This window comes from Pelophylax lessonae (genome assembly GCF_965119305.1).
Source record: "Pelophylax lessonae genome assembly, chromosome: 1".
NCBI classification, from domain to species: domain Eukaryota; kingdom Metazoa; phylum Chordata; class Amphibia; order Anura; family Ranidae; genus Pelophylax; species Pelophylax lessonae.
In genome coordinates this window covers 784,659,156-784,683,510 of record NC_138768.1, presented here as the reverse complement: position 1 = coordinate 784,683,510, position 24,355 = coordinate 784,659,156, and the positions used below count along the sequence as shown (strand labels likewise).

General features: G+C 44.7%; 1 protein-coding gene across 1 annotated transcript in view; it reads right to left on the bottom strand.

Moving 5' to 3' along the window:
* Window positions 1–2,594: 2,594 nt before the first annotated feature.
* Window positions 2,595–24,355, bottom strand: part of TAPT1 (transmembrane anterior posterior transformation 1) — a 152,137-nt gene continuing 130,376 nt past the window's right edge. The window contains exons 10-14 of the mRNA XM_082243088.1: window positions 24,060–24,119; window positions 19,775–19,843; window positions 18,659–18,735; window positions 5,100–5,260; window positions 2,595–4,068 (exon numbers count right to left, since the gene is read on the bottom strand). Of these exons, the coding sequence (XP_082099214.1) occupies window positions 3,842–4,068; window positions 5,100–5,260; window positions 18,659–18,735; window positions 19,775–19,843; window positions 24,060–24,119 (594 nt within the window). The 3' untranslated portion in view covers window positions 2,595–3,841. The remainder of the gene's footprint in view (window positions 4,069–5,099; window positions 5,261–18,658; window positions 18,736–19,774; window positions 19,844–24,059; window positions 24,120–24,355) is intronic.

Sequence of the window (24,355 nt, the reverse complement as noted above, 5' to 3'; positions counted from 1 at the left end):
TCTTTTCCTGAATGGTGGTATAGAACGATAAAAACACAAAACAAAAACAATTAACCGCATCTGCTCATGCATGCTTCGATCATGGGCTTTACTATACCAAGCATATGAGCCAAAAACAGAATTACGCAGTTTTGGCGCAGTTAATGCATAGCCAAATCTGTTACAGATCAGGCCATTCTGAAACTGAACAGGAGTCAGACAATCTGCTTGTCTGAGGGACATGAAAAGATAGTACTCAATGGAAGTCAATGAGTTTGCCATACTGATGCATAACTGGACACATGCCTTCCAAGCAGCATTTGGGCTGCACCTTGTATTGATCTATATTGTTTCCCTAATTGGGTCCAGGAAAACTTTTGCAGCTGGGACATCCTCTCAACGGAGCCCTATAGTAAGCTTAGAATTTACCAGGATTATTGAGATTTTAAGGATTCATGCTGAAAAAGGCAGTCCTCAATGACACCAACCTATTTAGCAAGGTGCTTCTGCCAAACAGAACTACAGCCTGATGTTTTGAAGGATCTAAATACAGAACTTTCTCCATCCCCAGCAACCAACTTCTTTCTTTTTGAACAGAAGACATTCTGTCAACCCTGGAGTTTTACTTTCGAAGCCAGAAGTTCATGTGAAGCCTATTGACGTTTTCTACACATTGAGTTGACATCAATCACATTTAGGAGAAAATAATAACCTGCACATGAATGAATAAGGGAAACAAGTTTAATTTAAAGGCATGTAAAACACTACCAGCGTGTTTAGAATGTGTGTGTCCACCCTGGGATGTGGCAGATAGCGATGACATGAGTAGCCGACCAATATCTCTGTCGGAAGTGGTCTGCTGTAGTAGATCTATGCTCACTGAATGCTGAAAATAATCAGCATGGTGGAAGAACTTTACACTGAAAAAAAACACGACATGGCTCATTTTTCTTCCACATTTTAGTCACTGTACAGAGTTAAGTGGCAATATCGAGAGGTCTGCTAGAATATCATTTATGCAAGATCTGCTTTTGTCTTTTTATTTTTCTGACAGCCAGCTGTTGTGTTTATTGTCACAGGAGAGCTCTCCACTCTTCCGATTTGATAAAAAAAACAACACTGGCTATATAACATTTCCTGCATTTCTGGGAAACAATCTAAATATTCTCCAAATGCTGTTCAGTTGCTGAAACTGCTAATATTTCTATCTTTAATTTGAGCAGTTTTTAGATCGGTACTATGAGGTTTTTCTATGAGTGCGTTGAGTGCAGAGAAACTAGACAGCACCGCGATTTCTAAACAATGATTTCTGATTGGCTACTGTATTTCTATATGCGTGTAACAGCTTGCTTACAGGTATCCGAGGAAAACATTTCTTTATAACAACCCATTAGCCTTTGACATTTTCATCCAATGACATATCCCAGCATGCCCTTGAACTTAGCAATGTCCAGCGGTTAGGTGGCTTCTAAAGCCTCGTACACACGCAACGATTGTTGGCCGTGAATTTTCGGCCAACGTCCGATCGGCCGATTGTCGGCTTGTTAGTATGATGCTTCCGACAACCGACTTTTCAGCCAAATAAAATCTGGTGTGCATGCTATAAAATTTTTGTTGGCCGTCACCACAACGGCTGATTTTTCATCAGTCAGTACAGATTTCGGCAGACAAAAATCTGATGAGTAAGACTGGGCATGCTCAGAGAAGAAAAAACACATGGAAAGTAAACCAGCACATGAAATCACTTCTGAAGTTGGTTTTTGTTGGCCAACAAAAGTCCAGTGCAAGTCTAGAGCACATTTCAACCAACACAACAACACTGGACAAAAGACGGCCGATCGGTCAGCCGATAATCGTTGCGTGTATACAAGGCTTAAGTTCTAACCTACACCCAATTTGAAGGAAGTAAAACTGCACTTGTGGAGCTACCTTTGCCTGGGATCTACATGCATTAAACCCTTGTAATCACTTATTAAACAATTACTGCAATCATCTTCCCAACTCCCGTTGTGTTTAAAATAACCAAATAATGACTGCTAAAGCTACTGCACTTCAATGGGTAACCTTCCTCAAAACTACAATAGGCCTTTTGAGTCAAACCCAGTCAAGGTTACAAGCCGATTCCATGGCCATACAATCCTGTTGCCAGAGTATTTAAACCGATATAGATCTGGTGTGGGTATGTAATGAAGCATAACTTTTTAAAGTATATCAGAGAGGGTGACAGCCCTCCAGTTTCTAGTTTATAAAGCTCTTCCCCATTAAAAAGGCACCAATTTTCTGCACACAGTATGGGCTGTCATTTTGTGCCCCTAACCATGAAGGCTTACATTTTTGGAGGACCTAGTGGAATTGCTGAACCATTCAAAATGTTTTTTTTTTTTTTTTTTTTTGCAGAACCCACCTATTCAGGAATCTTATGTTCTTGCTAACATTACAGATTTTTTTTATTAATGGTGAATTAGGCTGTACCTCCAAAATTCAATTGAGAAGTACACGATTACAAGCATTTTCAGAGCATGTTGAAACAGATAGGCCAAGGAAATCTAGGACTAATCATAATTTTTTTTTGTCATTTGTCAAGAGCCAAAATCCTTACCAACATCACTTTAGCTCACAAAATGGCGGTCATTACTGTGAGACAGTGAAAGGCGCACCCCATTCTTTATTGCATGTGAAGCTGATGTATTAAGCCCTGCTGGTTTAGAACATAAAGAGGGTTTCCAAGAAAAATAGAAAATCTTTTATTTTTTCTTAACACCTCCAAAAGAGTAACATAGATGGGTCCTCACTTAGCACAACCAACTTTGTAGACAAAAAAGATGACCCATCAGACATAAGGTATAGAAGCAAGCATAGGACCTTCTATCTTTACTTCTCTTGAAAATCCCCTTTAGGTGGAGAACACAACACAATATAAAAAGCCCTTAGGTTCCACGTCTATGATTATCTAAGAAATGTAGTATACACAGTTTTTGTTTCCTCCCTTGCACTCCACTTGCAGACCAGCCATTAGAAAGATGGCAGGTAAATGTTCTTTGCATGCAGCACAAAACATTACAGTGATATATATTTTATTATATTATGGGAAAAAGTCCGCTCTAGCAGAGCTTTTTTGAATTACTGGTGTATATAAAAAAATAATGGAGACGTCACATGACTAATGTCGCACATGACATACACTACACTGGTCTGTGTCCATGCCAATGAGGTCTCATATGAACTATGCATCCCAGTGAGTGAGACTTGTTGATTTCCTAGTACCTGTTAAAATACAATTTTTCATCCTTGAAAATAAACTTTATATATAACTATATACATGAAAGAATGCGGTACTACTTATGTTATCGGATTCTAAAATACAAACAGTTTACGATGTGAATACGTTGGCGAGGTGCTGTATAATTTTATCACACTAGACTGAGGCTTTTTTTTGGAAGGAATCTATTCCTAGTTTACTGTGGTTTTGTTTCTAGGAAATTAAGGCATTTGATCTTGGCCTAGTTGATTAACCTGTATTACAAATAGCTGGCAATGACGGATGAGGAATTTAATCAAGGCTGGCCAAAAGTTTATGCATTAACATTGGGACCCTTGAGGTGAAAAGAAAACCATTTACAAAGCTCAGCTTTGCAAAGCGAAGCTCTTCTGACTTTCGTCTCTCTGGCAAAGCTCGCAAGCGTAATTTACAGAAATCTCATCTTCTTGGATCGGCTTTAACCAGCTCCAAAGCATGCTGGCCTGCTGGAAGGGGACTGACTTTGCCATGGAAAATAACTTAAAAGTAAATTTCAAAAATAAATATCTAAGTGCCAAGTCCAGCAAGTGTTTTTCTGCTCCACCAATGAACAGAGAAAAGCTTTTAGTCAATTCTGTTCCCACAGATGGTGAACCTGTCAATCTCAAGTAGGTCTTTGTTTGCCGATTTTTGTTTTGACTCTGTGCCATCCTGTGTAATGTCCTTCTCTTCTCCATCTGGCGTAGTCAGGAACTGGTCGGGATTACTCTGCACAAGCAGTGGCGCAGTGGAATTCTGCCGTGTAGGCTGGCTGGTGACTGATGTGCTCTGGGCATCATCTGTAGGTACTCCTAACAACAAAAACACAGTCTAGGTTATTCTAAACCTAAGGAAACGACAGACAGGCAAAAACAAGTATGCTCCACACGTGGTTCAAGTTTCAGTTACATCACACATCATTAGTTAGTTATTTTACAGTCAAAAAGGTGTGGCAAGTTTGAGAAGTCAATAGGTGGTTTCAGCTAAATTGCTAGGTATTCGACTGATATAATCTAAAAGTGGGGGGGGGGGCTTTTTGCATTAAAGTCAATAGGGGGCCAGTATCTGCACTTTTTTTTTTTTTTTTTGGCAAAACGCTGATAACCCAATTTTGGGCCGATCTACTGTATTGGTGCATCCCAACATTTTGAAGATTAGAAAGTCAGAGAAAAGGCTTGGATCTTTATCTGCACATTTGTTCTGGGTCCCCGACTTAGCAGCTAGTGTGTCTAACAGCCAAGCAATCAGCATTGTGAGGAGACTTTAGCAATGGCAGCCTCTATGTTACTCATGACAGGGATGCCACACCTGATCTAGTCACTACAGGATAAAAACTGAAAGAATAGTTGCCTATAAAAGAAGAGGCTTTATTCTTGCCTTTTACCGGTGCCCAAATGGTTTGTATTTCTGTTCATTTAGTCCGAGCACCGCTCTGTCTGCAAAGGCAGAGGACCTTCTGCAACTAAGCAAAATGTCCAGGCCTTGCACCTCCCATAGCCTGTGACTTAACAGCAAAGGAGAAGAAACAGATTGAATTTAACCTCCTGTCTCACCGCTCTACCCTTTCAGCACATTCCTTTTTGGGACTGCAGCATAAACTTATTGGCAATATGTGCTGCTTCTTCCCCTCCCAGTATAAGATCTGCTTTATAGAGACTGCAAGAGACTGGTACTAGGTCAAATTGAGATAAAAAATATAATGTAATCAATGTTGTGTTAACAAATACAGAGTTTCATTATTTGTGTCTGACACCTGCCTGGCGTTTAGGAGTCTAATGCTATCAAGGTCTAGCAGATATGTAAAATGCTGCAACTTGTGAGATGTCATGAAAGGACTATTCACCTTGGTTTGTTTTGGATTTGTTCGGAGTCTTTCTTGGTGTTTTTCCTGGTGTAGCCGTAGGAGGTGACTGGAACAGCTTGTCTTCCATTTTGGCCTCCTTTACATATTGGCAGGACTTCCCAAGCAATACGATACTGTTCAAGACTTTCAACGTTATCAGCCTGGAAGTGAGTAAGTATAGTGTTACAAAAGAACCTGTGAGGGTGATAAAGGTTTTCTAAACCCTAAGGCTATAAATGACTTTCTTGTAAGAAAGGCCCTAGACGGTGCAAATTTATTTCCTGCAACCACGCAAGAAAGTAAACAACTGGCCATTGCCCCCCCCCCCAAAAAAAAAAACTGGGCTTTCACAGCAAGGAGCACATGGAAGGGTGACTCATGCAAAACAAAACCAAAGAAAATTCCCAGCTCATCTCACCAGCTTGTCTGCAAGAAATTTGCACGAATCCCCCACCAACACAGACTCCTGTTGAGACATTGTAATCTCTCGACGGTGGAGCGGGGGAAGCCGTCACCACCAGGAGAAGACCGTGATTGCTGCTAGCAGCTATTGCAGTCACTAGCGATAACCGCAAGTAAATCTGGCAGGCTGGTTGTACCCAAGTTGATCGATCACAACAGCAGTGCGTTTAAAAAGAACATCTTTGGATTTGCTGGGAGGGCGAGTATAATTATTAAGGATAATCTAGGAAAAAAAGCTAAGCTGGAACTGAAAAAAAGTGGGGGGTGGAGGTAGAAGGTCCTCTTTAAAGCAGAATTACAGGCTAAACCTAACTACTCTTAAAAAAATGAAAGCCCCCTGCTTCCTCCTGGCGCCTAAGCCGACTAACCTGTTTAAAAAAATAAATAAATAAGGTGTACATACTTACCTATTTTAAGACTGCTCTGGGCTGGTCATATGACCACATGTGAAGGCCAGCGGTTGCTGCAAGGGAGAGGAGAATATGGTCGAAGCTAGAAATTCCAGCAGTGGTACTCTCGCCCATAGGTTCCCATTACCCATTTTTGTTGTTGGCGTTCCCGCCTCTCCCCTGCAGCAGCCGCTGGCTGATATAGGGTAACTAGATCACAGTGCCAGAACAGGCCAAAAATAGGCAAGTATATAAGATCTTTCTTATGCAGGTTAGTCAACATAAGTCTTGGGGGGGACATTTCTAAGACTAGATAGACTTAGCTGGAATTCTAATTTAGGCTCCATGCACACCTGCTAAAAAAAAAAAAAAAAAAACACCCTAGCAGCAGCTTTTAAACATTTTTTTCCTGCTTCTTTAAGCAAATAGTATTATCCTGCGTCCATGCACACCATTTTAGCATTTTTGAAGCTTCAGTTTCAAGGAGCAGAAATATATACATATTTTTTTTTTGAGTTTTTGGAAGCGATTTGCCAGCAGAAAAAGAAAAAAAGCTGAAAGCTCCTAACTGTTGCTAAAAGTTAATTCAGCTTGGCTGGCAATCTACAGCATAATAAACAGAGTTCACCTACACATATACCAGAGAGCCTAATCAGAATCCCATCTGGAAAACGAGGATACATTAAAAACTTAAGCTGGATAAATTTGCAAACATCTGTAATTTGTTCTCCAATTTCAAGGCTCTTTTTCTAGTTTCTTTGGAAGTCCCAGACACTGCAATAAATTTACTAAGCAAATCTGTCTGCACATTGCCAAAGGAGTGCTTATGACTCAAATAAAACCTTACACACCCGATGCTTTCATTTGCAAAAGCATATTAGGCAACAGCAACACTTCAGAAAAGATAGGACTCCGTTCACACCTGGGCGTTTTGGGATTGCGGCAGAATCCCTGTGATTATGCCTGTGATCACAAAATACACTACAATCGCAAAACGCAGGTTCAGGTGTCATCATTTTCAATGGCACCTAAAATTTGGTGCAGGATTGCCGTGCGATAAATTGCGGCAAGACCTTGCACTGCGTTTTAGATGCCATTGAAAATATTGGCATGTACACCATGTTCCCCGTCACTTAACTTCCTCTGTCTCCTCATGGGGACAGCTGTCATTTCCTGGTTCACTATAAAATACACAGAACTAAACTCATCATGAGCAAAATAGATTTCTGTCAATAATACCATTTAAAAGAGAGGTATAGGTATTTTTAAATTTATACTTACCTAGTTGGATGCAGCACCAGTTCGATGCTGCATCTGTACCCCGGCACCTCTACATGGAGAACTGAGCGATCGAACAATGCTGATCACTCGGTACTGACAGTTCTGTGAGCAGAGAGCTGGTGACTGTCAAGTCACTGCTCTCTGCTCTGCCCCCTCCTCGCTCACTGGAGCGCTGAGCTGTGGAGGGGGCGGGAGTGGCCAGCTTAGGCTTTCAGTGGCCTGCTGAGAGGCTGAGACAGGTGTCAGTCCAGACGGATCCCAACTTCGTGATCATGATGACGCGGAGCCTGGATCGACTCTGGCGTCAGCAAAGAGCAGACTTCAGCCCGCTCTCTGCTAAAAACAGGTCACAGGGGTGCAAAACTAATTGCACTCCTGTGATCCATAGGAGATGTACAGCCAAACGAGCTTTGCTGTACTTGTCTTTTAATGCTGCTTTCTTAAAAAAAAAAACAGATATGGAAACATTACTTCTTCACAATAAAGAAGGGCTAGGCAACCTTTGAGATGTGATCTACCTGAACAAGATAACATAAGAGATCAAAAATCACCAGGGTTCAGCTTTTTTTTTTTCCACACAGTTGTTTATTTCTCTCTCTTTGCAAGGCGAGTGATAGATACAATATACAGTGCTCAACATAAAGGAGTACATTCCTTTTGAAAAGTAAGATTTTATTCAATATCTCAATGAACTCAAGAACAATTTCCAAAATTGACAAAACCAAGTTTAAGTCCCGGTTCACACATGCAATGCGGGAACCCCCCTGCTGGTTCCCGCATTGCATTTAACTCGCAGGCAGTTCACACTACCATATGCGAATCTCTGGGGGTGTCAATCCAAGGTAACGACACCCCCAGATCAGTTTGCATATCACAGTGCAAACTGTCAGTTAGGACATGAATCGGATCGCATAGGTGTGAACGCCTATGCGATCCGATTCTGGTGCGGATCCAAAAAATGGTCCTGTGCGAGTTGTGTCCGAATGCGATGCAAATTCAGTCAAACTGTATGGCTGAATTTGCATGTGATTTGCAGAGCAGTGGGCCGCGATGTCGGTCATCGCCTATATGTGAACCGGCTCTTATCGAGCATTTATTTAGCTCATTACATGAAAGTAAGATTAAGAAAATAACTTGGATAACAAAATCTTCAGTTTTACTCAACTTAGTTGATGCGCAACTGAATACACCCCACAACAAAAATAACTACATCTACTATTTTGTATGACCTCCATATGCAAGGACAGCACCAGGTCTTCTAGGTATGAAATGAACAAATTGGCGACATATTGCAACATCTATCTTTTTCAATTCAAGAACAACTTCTTCTAGAGCCTGGATGCTGGATGAAGAGTGATGCTCAACTTGTCTCTTCAGAATTCCCCATAGGTGTTCAATTGGGTTCAGATCAGGAGAAATACTTGGCCACTAAATCACTTTCACCCTGTTCTTCTTCAGAAATGAAACAGTGGCCTTAGATGTGTGTTTTGGATCATTGTCATGTTGGAAAAGTGCATGACGACCAAGGGCACAGAGTGATGGTAGCATCTTCTCTTTGAATATAGAGCAGTACATCTGTGAATTCATGATACCGTCAATAAAATGCTCTCCGGCACCATCAGCACTCATGCAGCCCCCCCAGGAGGACACTGCAACCACCATGTTTCACTGCAGGCACCATGCAGTTTTCTTTGTACTCCTCACCTTTGCGACACCATACAGTTTTGAAGCCATCAGTTCCAAAAACATTTATTTTGGTCTCATCACTCCAGAGTACAGAGTCCCAGTAGTAGTCTTCTTTTTCAGAATGGGCCCTGGCAAATTCTAGGCAGGCTTTTTTGTGCATGGGCTTTAGGAAAGGCTTTCTTCATGGACAACACCCATACATGCCATTCCTCTGCAGTGTACGCCGAATTGTGTCATGGGGTACAAATAACCCCAGTTTGGCTTTCTACTTCTTTAGCGAACTGCAGTGAACTTGCATGGCGATTTTCTTCAACCCTTCTCTTCAGAAGACTCTCCTGTCGAGATGTTAACTTCCGTGGATGGCCTGGACGTCTCTGAGAGATGGTTGAAGTTCCATCTTTGTTACATTTTTGCATAACTTTTGCTAGAGTATTCTGACTGATAAGTAAGGTTTTGCTGATCTTCTTGTAGTCTTCACCTTTCTTCTGTAAAGAAATTATTTCTCAGGCCTTGTGACATTTCGCTTCCATGTGGTGACAGCATGAAATGGGAAAGGGGTTTTCTTTGTTAGGTAACGCCCTTTTATAAAAAAATGTCTGCTGGGCACCTGTTTATTGAATAATTAGACTCACCTGTAGCTTAATTCTTTTTTTAGCAGGCCTGTTGGGTAGCTTTGTTGAAATAACAGGGGTCTAAACTAGAGGTGCACAACCTTTTGAAGTGAGAGGGCCACTTAGGAGACACAATGAGTGGAGCGTGCTGATAAGTCTGTGTCCAATCGGCATATACAGAGCGGAGACAAAACACAGCTTGCTCTACTCTATAAGCCCTCCGATCCGCTCAACAGAGATGGATAGGGGTGGATCCCCTTCTGTTTCTTTTTTTTTTTAGTCAGTCGGATTGGAGATAGTCAGGTGTAAACGGACAAAAGTCCGCTTACATCTGCTGCTCCATAGGAGGTAAATGAAAGGTTTGATTTTGTCCACCTGAAAAACAGGACATGCGGACCCAATTAGGCCTATCGTGTAAAAGGGGCCTAAGGCTGCTTTCACACCGATGCGCTGCGGTTTACCCGCACATAATATCTGTATGTTAACTGCACTTTGCCTTAGACTTCTATTATATCCTGAAAGCGCACCAAAACTTCTGTATTCAGGAATGTTGGTGCACCTTGAAAAAGCGCACCAAACCCGCAGGTAATAAAAGAAGTAGACGGCTCATTGCAGATAACCAGCAGGTAAACCCACCTAAAGGAGCCGGCACTATACAGGAAGCATTGGCTTAAGCGGTTCTGCTCCCTCCGCAGCTGTGCTTCCCACTAGCACCGGCTCCATTCAGAACACTAAAAAAGGGAAGAAAAGGTGGCGCATAGAGGGATAGGGTAACGGGACCCAATGGTGAAGATATGGATAACTACAAAATTGACTATTGTTAATATCCCACATCTCTGTCTTCAATCAACATATGGGAGGCTTCAATCTGACATGTTTGTACACATGTACAAGGGCCCAGCCAAGTCAATACAACTTTACTTTCTACTGTTTGGTTACATCCTTGACTTGTAGACCAGGGAGGAATTTGTGATACACTAGGATTGTGGCATACTCAACAAGAGACCAGCATGCCTGAAAGCTTCCACCAGTCACTCACAGTCTGAAGCAAGTCAACAATCCAGCATCCAAAGTTGCCAGACCATCATCATCCTCTCCACCACAGACGTCACCTCAAAACAAACAGTACACCCCACCACCCTTGCGGTCACAATGTGATGTGCATTATGACAATTGTGGACAGACATTTGCAATTTCACTGTGAAAAAGCAGCGGTGGTGCAACTGCTGTTGATTCAAGATGGAAATGTCAGAACTGCAATGCTGTTGTACCACCATACAGAGGAGAAAATCTGACTTAGTTCTTCAAAAGGTTTTCATTTTTATGTAACTTTTTCCTGATTTACTTTTTTTTTGGTGACATCTTGATCACCTTGTAGAGCACAATACTAATGAAACCGTGAAGTCAGTTTCAAAAAGCCAAAAACTGCTTTTTCTTAGTGAGAATGTTAAAGGGTAGTTCTAACTTTGGCTGTATGTCTCTGCCCTGCTGGAGGGTAACCCTTACCCAGTTTTAAGCCTCCTGCAAAATACTGGAGTGTTTACTGCTCCTTTCCCTACTCCCCATTAAGAAAAATCCCATTCTAATTGTGTCTGTTCATACTTTGGCACAGAGCCACACAGCTTTTTATTGAGTGTTTTCAGGTGTTTTTGATCCCATAAAATTCAATGGGAATGCCTGTACACATGTGATACACTCGATTTTATGCCTAAAGAATACTTCACTTCCTAAGGAACTGCTCTCCACCCCACTCCTGAAGCTTGATACACATGCAAAAATGCCTGTAATGCACCTGAAAAAACTGCTTGAACCAGGAATATGCACTGCTCAGATGTGAACGTAGGATGAAACAAGTTTTCTCTAACGTCCTCCGACAGTCGCCGCCTCTTCATATTCGTCACAATGGGGTAATTGACTTCCGCTTCATAGGAGTAGCTAGGCAACAGAATATGTTAATATTAAAGCTTTTAACATATCCCACCCCCAGGGGGTGGTCCCCTCAGGCAATTACCTCCCTGCTTCCTGAATTCCTCTCCAGTTTCATTGTCTAGCTTGTCAGGAGTGGCTGGAGGTTTCTGTGCTGGGACATTCTGTCTCAGCCTTTCTTTCCTTTTTTGGTTTTTATTTGAGTTTTTTTTTCTCTCTCTTTACTTAGCTGTTTCTTTTTGTCAGCTTTAGTTAGTCTTCTGATGAAGAGGATCATGCGGGCTGGGTCTCGGGCTGATCCCCCGACTGGGTCAGTGGCTTCCCAGCCTGCCTTCGAGCGTTCAGTCAGGTAATGCTCCTGGCACAATGAACGACCCATCCCTGTTCGCTGCAGGGATGCTATGGTGAGGTGGCTACCTCACTGGACGCTGTGCGGTTTCTCAACCCCAGTTTTTTCTGCGTCCTGGATGCGACTCTCCCTGTCACATGTGCAGTGGCTTGTTCGCCTGTGCGGGTTCCCCACGCCATGCATGGAGGTAAGTGTACTTTTCTGTGGGGACCTGTCTATGTGGTGTGTGTCAGTCTGGGACTGTGTAACCTGCATGCCTGTTCATACTGCTGGGCTCCCTGTCTGACCTAATGCTGCTGTGGGCTGCAAGGAGGGGGGCTGCTGTACACTGCTCAGTGTTACTGGTATGAAGATATGTGTGACAGGCTGTATATGTATGGGGGCATGTTTTTATTACATGTTCGTGCATACATGCGGCGGCCCGCCTTTTTTATGTGGCAGACTGTGATGTATGAAGCATGCTGTTATTACATGTTTTGGTGCATGCATGCGGCGGCCCGCCATTTTTTATTATAACTACAGTGCTTGGCCGTCTTTATGAGACAGGAGCGGGGTCTTTTGGCGCCAAACGCCGCCATTTTGGCGGCGATCGCTCGGGCCACATGTCAGCGCTGCATGCTCTGTCTTTACTTTTTGTCCCTCACCGGTGGCCATTTTTGTGGAGCCTCAATAGGCTTATAGGAGCGATCTGCAATTGCATCTCTTCCTTTCCTGAGCTACAGCGATCGGTGCAGCAGCTAAGTGGTCTCTCCAGGTTTAATTTCTTTCTCCCCGTCTTCCTTGCCTAAGTTTCTGTATTATCCCTGTGGGGGTCAGTGTGTGCTTGTGTTGCGGTGGGCTGCGCTCGCCGCGCTGTTAAAGGGGCAGTACTCCCTTTTTTCGTTAACACACTTTTTTGTTGGGGGCATGGATTCTCAGGAAAGCAAATTTCCTCTCACTTTGGTGGGGGGCCAGGGGACTGCTGCTGCCTCCCACGAAGGGAATGATTTGGCTACTGTTGTGGCTAACCTTGCTGCTCAGGTGCACATGCTTGTGGCTGCTCAATCCACAAAAAGGCCCAGGGTCTCAATTCCTCGATTCAGAGGGTGATGGTGATGGGGCTGCTATAGCGGGGGTTTCCTTATCGGGGTCCCGTTCGTCCCTGGACCTGTTGGTGTCCGAGGTGGAGGCTGAGATTGAAGGGGTTGATAATTCTCCCCCTGGCTCGTCTGAAGAGCTTGCACTCATGGATAGCCTGGTTGCTCCTATCAAACAAACACTGCGTTTACAGGATGAGCCTTGTGCTCCTACTGCTTTGGCCTCTTGTGGGACGCAGCGAAGACGCACATCTTCGCAGGTTTTTCCTTGCACTGAGGATTTTCAGCGCGCTGTTAGAGAACAATGGTGCAATATTAAGAAGAGCGTTGGTGTGTGCCGCCTCCAGTGGATCACGCAGTGGCGGTTTTGGATGAGTCCACTGCGATTCCGGCTGAGGATACCCGGGTGTTCCGGGATGCCACGGTTAGGAGGCTGGAGTCACTTGCTCGTCTTACTTATTCGGTTACCAGCTCCATGCTAAAGGCTATTTTTGCCTCGCTTATGGCAGCTCAGGCTGTCGCGGATTGGACGCAGGTGCTTCGGCGCGTCCTGGTAGCTGACTCCGCGTCACAGGAGACACTGGCTATGGTGGCTCAAATCCACCAGGGTGTCATGTATTTGTGCGATGCGGACTTGGATTTAGTCCCGTTGGCTGCACGGGTGCACAGCGTGGCGGTGTTGTCACGCCGCTTGATTTGGCTGAAATGTTGGTCTGTGGACCAATCTTCGCGCAAAACCTTGGCTAATCTACCGTTTACGGGATCTCGCCTTTTTTGGCGAACCCTTGGATGCCCTGATTAAAAGGGATCTCGGGTGGTAAGAGCACGCTCTTGCCACAAACCCACAAGGTTAAGGTTCCCCAGGGTAAGAAGCATGCTTCCTTTCGGCCCTCTCAGGGGTCTTTTCGTGCCTTTCGGTCACACTATAAGGGCAAGCCTTTCAAAGGTCAAGGCTCCCACTAGAAGCCGGGGACGGGTGAGCAAAAGCCCGGTCAGTCTGTCTCCACTGCCCGGAACAATGCGGCCTGAAGGGGCGCCCTCACCCAGTTCTGGGGTGGGGGGACGTTTGCTATTCTGGACTTAAAGGCTCTGAACCGCTTTGTGCGGGTTCGCAAGTTCCGCATGGAATCCCTGCAGTCAGTGGTGGCTGCCCTGGTTCCGGGGGAATACATGGACTCCATCGACTTGAAGGATGCGTACCTTCATATTCCAATTTTCGAAGGTCACCAGAGGTACCTTCGATTCGCCATTGCGGAGGATCATTACCAATTCGTGGCGCTACCCTTTGGTCTCACTTCGGCTCCACGGGTGTTCACCAAGGTGCTTGCACCGGTGTTGGCCTTGTTGAGAGCCCAAGGCATCTCTGTCCTAGGATATCTGGACGGCATTCTGGTTCGGTCTACGACCAGCCAGGGTCTGGCGAAGGACCTGTCTGTCACGATGCGAACTCTGCAAGAGTTCGGTTGGACGATAAATTTTTCAAAATCAACACTGTGTCCGTTGGTTCGTCTTCCCTACCTGGGAATGATTCTGGACTCGGTCCGGGCGAGGGTCTTCCTACCGGACGACAAAACCAGGACTCTTCAGGAAGCAGTCGGGTCCCTCAGGGACGCTCCGTGCTCGTCACTCCGGACGTGCATGCGATGTTTGGATTGATGGTCTCGGCCTTCGAGGCGATTCCTTTCACCCAGTTTCACACGCGGGGCCTCCACGCGGAGATCCTGACCAGGTGGGACCGCGACCACAGTCTCTGGATCTCCAGATTTCATTGGGTCTTCGCGCCAGAAGGGGTCTTCTGTGGTGGCTCCAGTCCTCGACGGTGTCGGGAGGCAAGTCCTTTCGTCCTCTCTTATGGACGGTCGTCACTACGGATGCCAGCCTGTCGGGCTGGGGTGGTGTTCTGGGTGTTCTGTCCGCCCAGGGGACTTGGTCGGAGGGAGAGTCCTCCCTCCCGATCACCATTCTGGAATTGCGGGCGATAAATCTCTGCCTGCGTCGTTGGACGGACAGGCTGCAGGGACGTCCGGTTCGGGTGCAGACAGACAATGCCACAGCGGTGGCTTACAACAACCACCAAGGGGGCACCAGGAGTGCCCGAGCGGCTCGGGAAGTAGCCGACATCCTGTCTTGGGCCGAGACGCACGTCCCGGCGATTACGGCGGTTCACATTCCGGGGGTGGAGAACTGGCAGGCGGATTTTCTGAGTCGTCAGTCTCTGGACCAGGGAGAGTGGTCCCTTCACCCGGATGTATTCCAGATGTTGTGCGCGAAGTGAGGTCTTCCGGTTGTGGACCTGTTCGCGTCTCGTCTGAACAACAAGGTAAGAAGGTTCGTGACAAGAACGCGCGATCCTTGGGCAGACGCGTCAGACGCGTTGGTAGCTCCGTGGCATCAGTACCGACTGATGTATGCATTTCCACCGATTCAACTGCTGGCCAGGTTCCTTAGCAGGTTGAACTCTTAACCGCACACGGTGATTCTTGTGGCGCCGGACTGGCCTCGCCGGTCCTGGTACGCGGACCTCGTAAATCTGGTCATCGACGCTCCATGGCATCTACCTCTTCGAGAGGATCTTCTGTCTCAAGGACCAATATTCCATCCTGCTCTACAGTCGCTGGCTTTGACGGCCTGGCCGTTGCAACCGAGGTCCTGGAGAATAGGGGTCTCTCCCCTGAGGTCATTCACACTTTGATCAATGCGAGGAAGTCTTCCTCGGGGAAGGTCTATTGCCGTACTTGGAAGGCCTATTTTGCCTGGTGTGAGTCCAGGGGGTGTTCCCCTCGCGCATACTCAATGTCTTGGGTGTTGGCCTTCCTTCAATCGGGTGCTGACCAGCGTTTGGCGCTGGCTACGATCAAGGGTCAGATTTCTAAGCTGGCCGTGCTTTTTCAGGGTCCTGTGGCGTCTAACTACTTGGTTAGCACTTTTGTTCAAGGGGTGCGACACCTGGTTCTTTCTAGGAGGGAGCCTCTGCCTCCTTGGGACTTGAACCTTGTTTCTGTGCGTATTACAACATGCCCCATTTGAAAAGTTCAGGGAGATCTCGTTGTCTTTGTTGTCCAAAAAGGTTGCCTTTTTGGTGGCGATCACTTCGGCTCGCAGGGTGTCGGAGCTGGCTGCTCTGTCCTGCAGGTCTCCGTATTTGGTCGTTCACTTGGATAAGGTGGTCTTGCGACCTAACCCTTCCTTCCGAAGAGGATTTTGGAATTCCGCCTCATTGAGGACATTGTCTTGCCTTCGCTCTGTACGAGGCCTAAACATCCGAAGGAGGTGGATTTGCACTTCTTGGATGTTGTTCGGGCGATTCGGGTTTACCTAAAGTCGACTGGATCTTTTCGCAAGACGGATGCCTTGTTTGTTCTGCCGGAAGGTCCTCGGCAGGGGATGGCGGCGTCGGCTTCCGCCATCGCCAATTGGCTCAGACAGGCCATTAAACAGGCCTATGCTCTGACGGGGACAGTTCCCCCCGTGCCTGTGAAGACGCATTCTACCAGGTCTCTGAGTACGTCTTGGGCCTGTCATCATTGGGCTTCTGTGGCCCAGGTGTGTAAGGTGGCGACTTGGTCGTCCGTTCACACCTTCTCAAAGTTCTACAAAGTGGTTGTTCAGGCATCGGCAGATGCTTCCTTTGGCCGCAAGGTGCTTAGTGCGGCAGTTCCTTAGGGTCCCTCGTTTCTTTTGACCCCTGTTTGTTTGGGATATGTTTTTTATCCCTAGGTTGTTTGCTTTTTTTCCTGGGTTGTTGCTCCTGTTGAGCAAGTTTTTTCATGCTGCCCAGCTGGTTTCCTTCCTTTGGCAAGGTTCCTTTCTCTGATGGGAGGCTGCGTTGCCTTAGGCACGGTTACGTTTCCCACCCCTCATGTTTACACTGCTTTGGGACGTCCCCATTGTGACGAATATGAAGAGGCGGCGACTGTCGGAGGACGTAAGAGAAAACGGAATTTTTGTAAAATCTTACCTGTAAAATTCCTTTCTCTGAGTCCTCCGACAGTCGCCGCCCCCGCCCCTCTTTTGGGTTTTTTTTGGTATACTCTACTGCTATTCTACTGAAACTGGAGAGGAATTCAGGAAGCAGGGAGGTAATTGCCTGAGGGGACCACCACCTGGGGGTGGGATACGTTAAAAGCTTTAATATTAACATATTCTGTTGCCTAGCTACTCCTATGAAGCGGAAGTCAATTACCCCATTGTGACGAATATGAAGAGGCAGCGACTGTCGGAGGACTCAGAGAAAGGAATTTTACAGGTAAGATTTTACAAAAATTCAGTTTTTCTTCAGGATGGCACCTCAGTTGTGACTATTTTTTTAGTTTCAGATAATGAAAATCATGCCTACACCATGAAAAAGCATGCCACCCACCATTCTTCATAGTAGGTTTGTTGTGTTTTCAAAGCAAAGAGTTGCCTTGGATGGTGTGTTACAAATATTGAAAGATTTGATTTTGGTCTCCGAAAACCCCCACTTGCCTTCCAACAAGCTCAACAATGAATTCATATAGGTTTTCACCAAAAATGGCTTCTGTTATCCTTCTACAAATTTCAGGTATATTCAGATAGGGGTCCCATGGATGATTTTCCCATTTCAGCCATATGGCTCCCCAGCTGTTTTAGCTCAAGTTAGCACTGGCTTTTTGGTTAGTTTTCTGGTTTAATATCCTCTCCTTATCAGGTCACTAAGGTTTTGTTGAAAGTCTTCTGTAGGCATGGTTATCTCATGGGCTTTCCCATACGAGAATAATCAAAATTTGGAATTTTTATTACACAACGCTTATTGGTGCTTTTCCAGACCTTTATCCAGGACTTTATTTTGACAGTTCCTTAGTCTTCATGATGCTTTTCAATAGTCAACAGTGTAAGATCATGCCTTCTATGGCGTGGCACCATTACCGTTATGGTGGGGTTGTCCAAAGTGAAATAAAAAGCCTCCACTACAAACTCCAGTGGAGCTGCCCCTTGGATGAACGTAATTTTAAATATGGTAGCACGATCTGTTTTCGTTCTAATCTCCTTTCACCCTGTACACATTCTGTAGCATTCAGAATGGGAGAAGCCCTTTAAGCCAATTGGGCTTTACTGCATTGACTACACTAGCTATTGCGTCAATGGCTTGAAACAAGCATACGCATAGTAGATATAAAATATGTATTCATGCTTATTCAGAGCCAAGGATTAGTAAATCAACAATGCCAGCCATGAAGCATTCATTGTATAAAACTATTTTTATCTAAAGTTTAATGAAAACCCACAGACATTTTCTGTGATGCATGCACAATATGCAATCTTTCAGAAACTTTGCATGAAGTACTAAAGAACTGATAGAGAACCTCCATGTTTGCTCACATGATGTGGCCTAGGTGCTATGTTAAAGGGAATTGACAACTGACAGCTTTTTTCCCTTAAATTTTACTATCAGTGCATCTTTAGCTGGCCACCCTTCCCAGTGCTGAGTGTTTCTAATAGGTCATACTTACTAGAACTTGCTGTGCAGACTGCATGGCACAACAACTTTACTTCAAAAAGTTCCCAGTCATGCAATGCATTCCCTAAAAATGCAAGCCCCGAACGCCATATTCTTAAACGCCAATCCTGTCCACAAACCTGTTGACATATGACTGGACCTTTTGCTATTTGGTCGTCAACAGCAGAAATCTCAGTGGAACCATGGTTTAGCTAAGCATAGCTTATAAAAAAAAACATTATGAGGCTCAGGCAGTTAGAGACAGTGCATTATACCCTTCAAACAACTATGTCTACAAGCAAAGTATGATGATATGCTTACCCAAAGTAAAAGAGCACAACACAGGCATATGCCAGGGCACCTTGTACCTTAACTGAGCTGGTAACCACTCTGATTAACTGGAAAGAGAAAAGAAAACTGATAATAAGATTTAGTGCACTAAAAATAAAACTCAATCGGCAATAAAAGTTATCAAAACTGCAGTGTGGCTACATATTAGCACTTCTGCCTTATAGCACCTAGGTTCCCAAAATCCAGACTGTATGCTCTTCCTGTGTTTGTGTGGATGTTTCTGGGTACCATGATTTCTCTGGCAGCTTAGGAACGTACTGGAAGATATACTGGAATCTGACCTATATGTCCGTTGTAGTAATATTAGACCGTGGGCTCCTTTGGACGGGGGGCAGATACGTATGGTTCAGTGCAGCTGCTATGCTGACTTTATATAAAGTAGTCAATAGGTAATTGCATGTCAGAGATAATTAAGGAACAATTATGTACAGAATGACTGTTAAAAAAAAAAAAAAAAAACAGATGTCGGGGTTCAATTTGTTTTTTGGGTGTTTAAGAAACACATAAAAGGAAGACATCAAAAGTAATTCAAAATTGTCACTCTCCATACTTTTTTTTCTTTAAAAAGGCAAAACGCAATAAGCAGAGTGCAGCAATCCAGAGCAGACCATTAGAAATCATCTTTCACTGACCTTGGTAAGCTAAAATAGGATTAAAGGCTATGCTATCAATGTCTTTTTGAATAAGCTTGAGGAACCCCCCCACCTACAAACAGAGTGTGCTTGCATCATAATGAATGTAGTCCAAGGCCTAATTTAATATTTATATATGTTTAGGTTCTAATTATAGCAGAAGCTAATTACGTGTCTAAAGTAATTAAATGTACAGGCAATTTAGACACAAATGAATGCCGGGTCTACTTATAAGTGTGTGAATTGCCACAGGCGGTGACAAAACTCTAGAGTACTACCCAATGAAACCTTACACAAATCTGCCTGAGTGATTGTACTCCCATTTTCTTGTTTCAGACCGGTTACATCTCATGTTTTCTTTTGCTTGTGGCATGTTAAATTTAATTTATATGCATGCTAATGATTTGCTGTCTGGTCTCTGTACAACACACCAGTCTTACACATTAATACTTACAAGCACTGCAAGAGGGAGAGGAATAAAGCCCATACGCCTGGAGACAGAATCGCTATAGTCAGTGTAAGCCTGGAACAAAATAAAGAGGAGTACGTCTGAGCGGTGTAACCTTGTGAAGTCTATATATTCATTTTTTTCAAGTGACACAAAGTGGAAATGCATATGAATGATGATAAATTTCTCACTCTGTTTAAGCTTAAATACGTAAAATGTATAAACTTTGCCTGATTTCTCGTTTACATCAAACTCACTCCAACTTTTTTTTAGCCAATAAAAATTCAAGTATCTCCTGTGAAAATAATGGAGAAATATGTACAAGGAATATAGATTTAAAAGCGAAGCGGAGTGAGAGGAAATCCTCGCAAATTTAAGGAGTCCCTTGGGTCACCAGAACTAGTGTACCCATTGGAAAAGCTCCCCACTATTACTTTTCTGGAGACAACCCAAAATGTGGGATTTTGTTTTACCTTCACTTTCAATGATAATGGTAAAACAGGACAAATAGGATGAATCTCCCTAGCAGTGTGGGCACAGCTTTCAAAACCTAATAGGTGTTCTACGCCATCTCCAAAAAAAAAAAAAAAAAAGCTTTGCCTTTAGTTATACTTCAACTGGATTTTTGTACTTACTGCAAAATACTTTTCCCTGAAGTTCAACAGACGCAGATCCATATCTTCTTTAGACCATTGGGTTATGCTCCTCCAATCAGGAATAGGACACTAGGCAGGAAAAAGCTTTACCACGCCTATGAGGGCTGTCCCTGGAGGCATAACCCCAAACACTCTGCTACAACCTCTAGTTTTGTTGCAAGCAGTGTTTAGAAGACTAAAATAACCCATTCACCCAGAAGCAGAGGGGCGGGTGCCGCATCTGTCAAACTTCAGAGAAAAGGATTTGACGGTAAGTACAAAAATCCAGTTTTCGCTATTGTTCATCGACAGAGGCAGCTCCATATCTTCTTTAGACCATTGGGATGTCCCAAAGCAGTATTTTCATGAGGGGTGGGAAGACAACGCAAAGAAGAACGTAACTCCCCAAAAGGCTAAAACGTAGCCAACCAGGTAATATGGAGCTCAACCAGAAACTGGAGCTCACCCAAAAAAAAAAACATACACCCTCAAAAGAGGACAAAAAAGATTTAAGCAGCAGCCTGCAAAACCTTGCGGCCAAAGGAGGCATCCGAAGATCCCAACACATCAACTTTGCAAAATGTTGTGAACGTATGCACAGCCGACCAAGTTGCCGCCTTGCAAACTTGCATCACTGACGCCTGATGGCAAAAGCCCAAGAGGCACTCAGCAGTCTAGTAGAATGCGCCTTCACTGGGAAAGGAGGAACATGACCCTTCAGCGAATAGGCCTGAACAACCGTGTGCCTGATCCATCTGGAAATGGTCGCAGCAGACGCAGCCAATCCTTTACGAGGTCCCACAGTAAGGACAAAAAGAGCACCCGATTGTCTAAAAGACTCAGTGGCCCCAGGTAAACCCTGATCGCCCAAACCACATCCAAAGAATGCAACGCAATTTCCTTGGGATGCTTGGGCTTGGGACAGAGTGAAGGCAGCACAATGTCTTCATTCAAATGAAAATCAGAAACCACCTTAGGAAGAAAAGACCGATTTGGTCTCAGTACCACTTTATCTCTGTGGACCACCAAATAAGGCAAGCGGCAAGACAATGCCGCCAATTCAGATACTCTGCGGGCAGAAGTGGTAGCCACCAAAAAGGCAACCTTCTGAGACAATGAAAGCAGAGGAATCCCCCAAATGTTCTCAAAAGGAGGCTTTTGAAGAACAGATAATACCAGATTTAGATCCCACGGAGGTAGCGGGGACCGCCTCGGAGGAGCCATATGGCGCACTCCCTGAATGAAGGTACGAATCAAGGAATGTGTAGCTAACGGGCGTTGAAAATATATAGCTAAAGCCGACACTTGGCCTTTTATAGTGCTCAAAGCCAACCGCTGTTCAACCCCTTTCTGCAGAAAGGCCATAACCCTAGCAGCTGAAAACAAGCGAGGATGCACCTTTAGCGATTCACAACATGAAATGTACGATTTCCACGTATGATGATATACCTTCCTGGGAGTCTACTTCCTAGCCTTCAATAGCGTAGGAATCACAGAGTCAGAAAGACCTCTTTCCCTCAACACCTGGCTTTCAACAGCCATGCCGTTACAGACAGCGACTGTAAAGCAGGATGGAAGATCGGACCTTGAGACAGCAGATCTTCCCTGAGAGGAAGTCTCCAAGGAGCATCGGCGACCAACCTTACTAGGTCTGCGTACCAAGACCGGTGAGGCAAGTCTGGAGCCATCAGAATGACTGGGATCCCTTCTACCTCTACCCTGCGTAGAAGCCTCGGCAGGAGTTTCAGTGGAGGAAAGGGATAAATCAGCTGATATCGACACCAAGGAGCCACCAGTGCATCTGTGGCGTTGGCCAGAGGATCTAGAGACCTGGCTACGAACCTCTGCACCTTCTTGGTGAGACGAGAAGCAAACAGATCGACCTCAGGTGTCCCTCACCGGACACACAGGAGATGAAACAACTAGGGGTGTAGGGACCACTCCCCTTGATCCAACACCTGACGACTCAGGTAATCCGCTTGCCAGTTTTCCACACCTGGGCTGTGCACAGCAAAGAGGGCTGGAACAAACTGTTCCACCCAGGCCAAAATCTCGGCCACCTCCCTGGCTGCCAAGACACTCTTGGTGCCCCCCTGGTGATTGATGTAAGCCACAACCGTGGCATTGCCTGATTGAATCCGAACCGGATAATCTTGCAGAAGAGTCGTCCAGTGCCTTATACAAAGGTTTACTGCTCGGAGCTCAAAAACCTTTATCGGCAGTTTGGACTCTTCTACTGTCCAGGTTCCCTGGGCACAGAGCTTCCCCAGTACCCCCGCTCCAGCCCGACAGGCTAGCGTCCATGGTTACCACCGTCCAAAACAACGGGAGGAAGGCACTTGCCCTGGCATAGTGACGGAGAATGAAGCCACCATAAAAGAGCAGTGTTGCGTGTGTGTGTTGTGTCTCAACTGAAACAAAGTATCCAAGGACTTTGGATCCTTGCTCCATTTGACAAGAATCTTTCTTTGCAAAGGTCTGGAATGGAACTGAGCAAATGGAACTGCCTCGAAGGTTGATACCATCAGACCCAAAGCCCGCATGCAAGTTCGCAGAGAGGACAGATTGTTTGCCAACAACAACCTGATTGCCCCCTGCAACTTCTGCAGCTTGTCCGGGGGAAGAAAGACCCTCACCAAAGCTGAATCCAGAGTCAGGCCCAGATAATCTAGTCTCAAGGAAAGTATCAGGGCGGACTTCTTGAAATTGATGTTCCACCAGAACTTCTGCAGGGAGTGGACAGTGATCGTCAGATCGCTCATCAGGGCTGAATTAGAGTCTGCTCAACCCTCTTGAGGAACCCTGGTTTAGAATGGCTGATCCAAAAGAGTCCTTATTTATATTCTATATATTTGAGAGTCAAAACAAGGTTTCAGCTATCACTATTAACCTAAGCTAACTTTAGCCTACAGTTGTCTTCTGTTGAACCTTAGACAGATATACTATAAACCCAATTCAAAGGACACAAAGGTTTATTTAACTTACCATTACCTCGCCTTAGCTCTGTTGTGGACCCTAGCTATGTGCTTGGATGCTAGCAGCAGGATTTACACCTAAATGCTACCTGTAAATCCAGCTGCAACATCCCTGAGGACAATTGTGCCTTTCTTACCCCTTGAAGCTTGGCGCTCTTAATTTCTCTGAGAGTGGTCAGTTTGGGGCCATTTTTCAGAATGCAAAAGGTGCCTACACACTAAAATTGTAATGCTTAGACAGCAGGCATACATTCTTTAAATCTGTATTTACCTTTACCCAGCGTTCAAGTCCAGCCAACAATATAGGTCGAAAAATCAACAAACAATTCAAAGGTTTTTAAAATACCTACAGAGCATAATCTGTGTAAATTGAGCATGAACGCTTATGATAGAATACAGAAGTATTCCCTCTATACACCCAAACTCTGTTGGTAAAGGATAGAATATAGAAATCATGGAGCACCCTTCATCTCACAGGCTGTAGGTGGGAAATTAATCTGATAAGGACTAAAGTGAAAGGAGGCTTATCGAACGGGCTGATGTTCCGTGTATGACTAGATTTGGACTGGAATATAACTGTTTAGAACAATGATTATGTGCCCGTTATAAAAAGAGGTTTATTACCAATGATAGAGTAACAAGTTAATACATTTTGCATTAACCGACATTTCCAGCACTTACGTTTTTCTGGCGGCTGCTCACAAGTTCAAAGGCAAGACTGGCTCTGTATTCACTGTATACCTTCAGGAAAAACACACGGCATTGTCATTAAAAAGGACCATTTTCAGGCCTGTAGGCTACACAAATAAAAGATTTGATCTAGAAGGCTTCAGATCGCTCCAAAATCTACAGTACAATGCTTAAAATCTGCCACATCAACACTTCTGCCACTTAAATGTTAAACACATCAATAAAACCATCCATTATTCAAGGCTAAGTTTACACTTGGCACTTTCACACCTTTCATGCACTCCTGC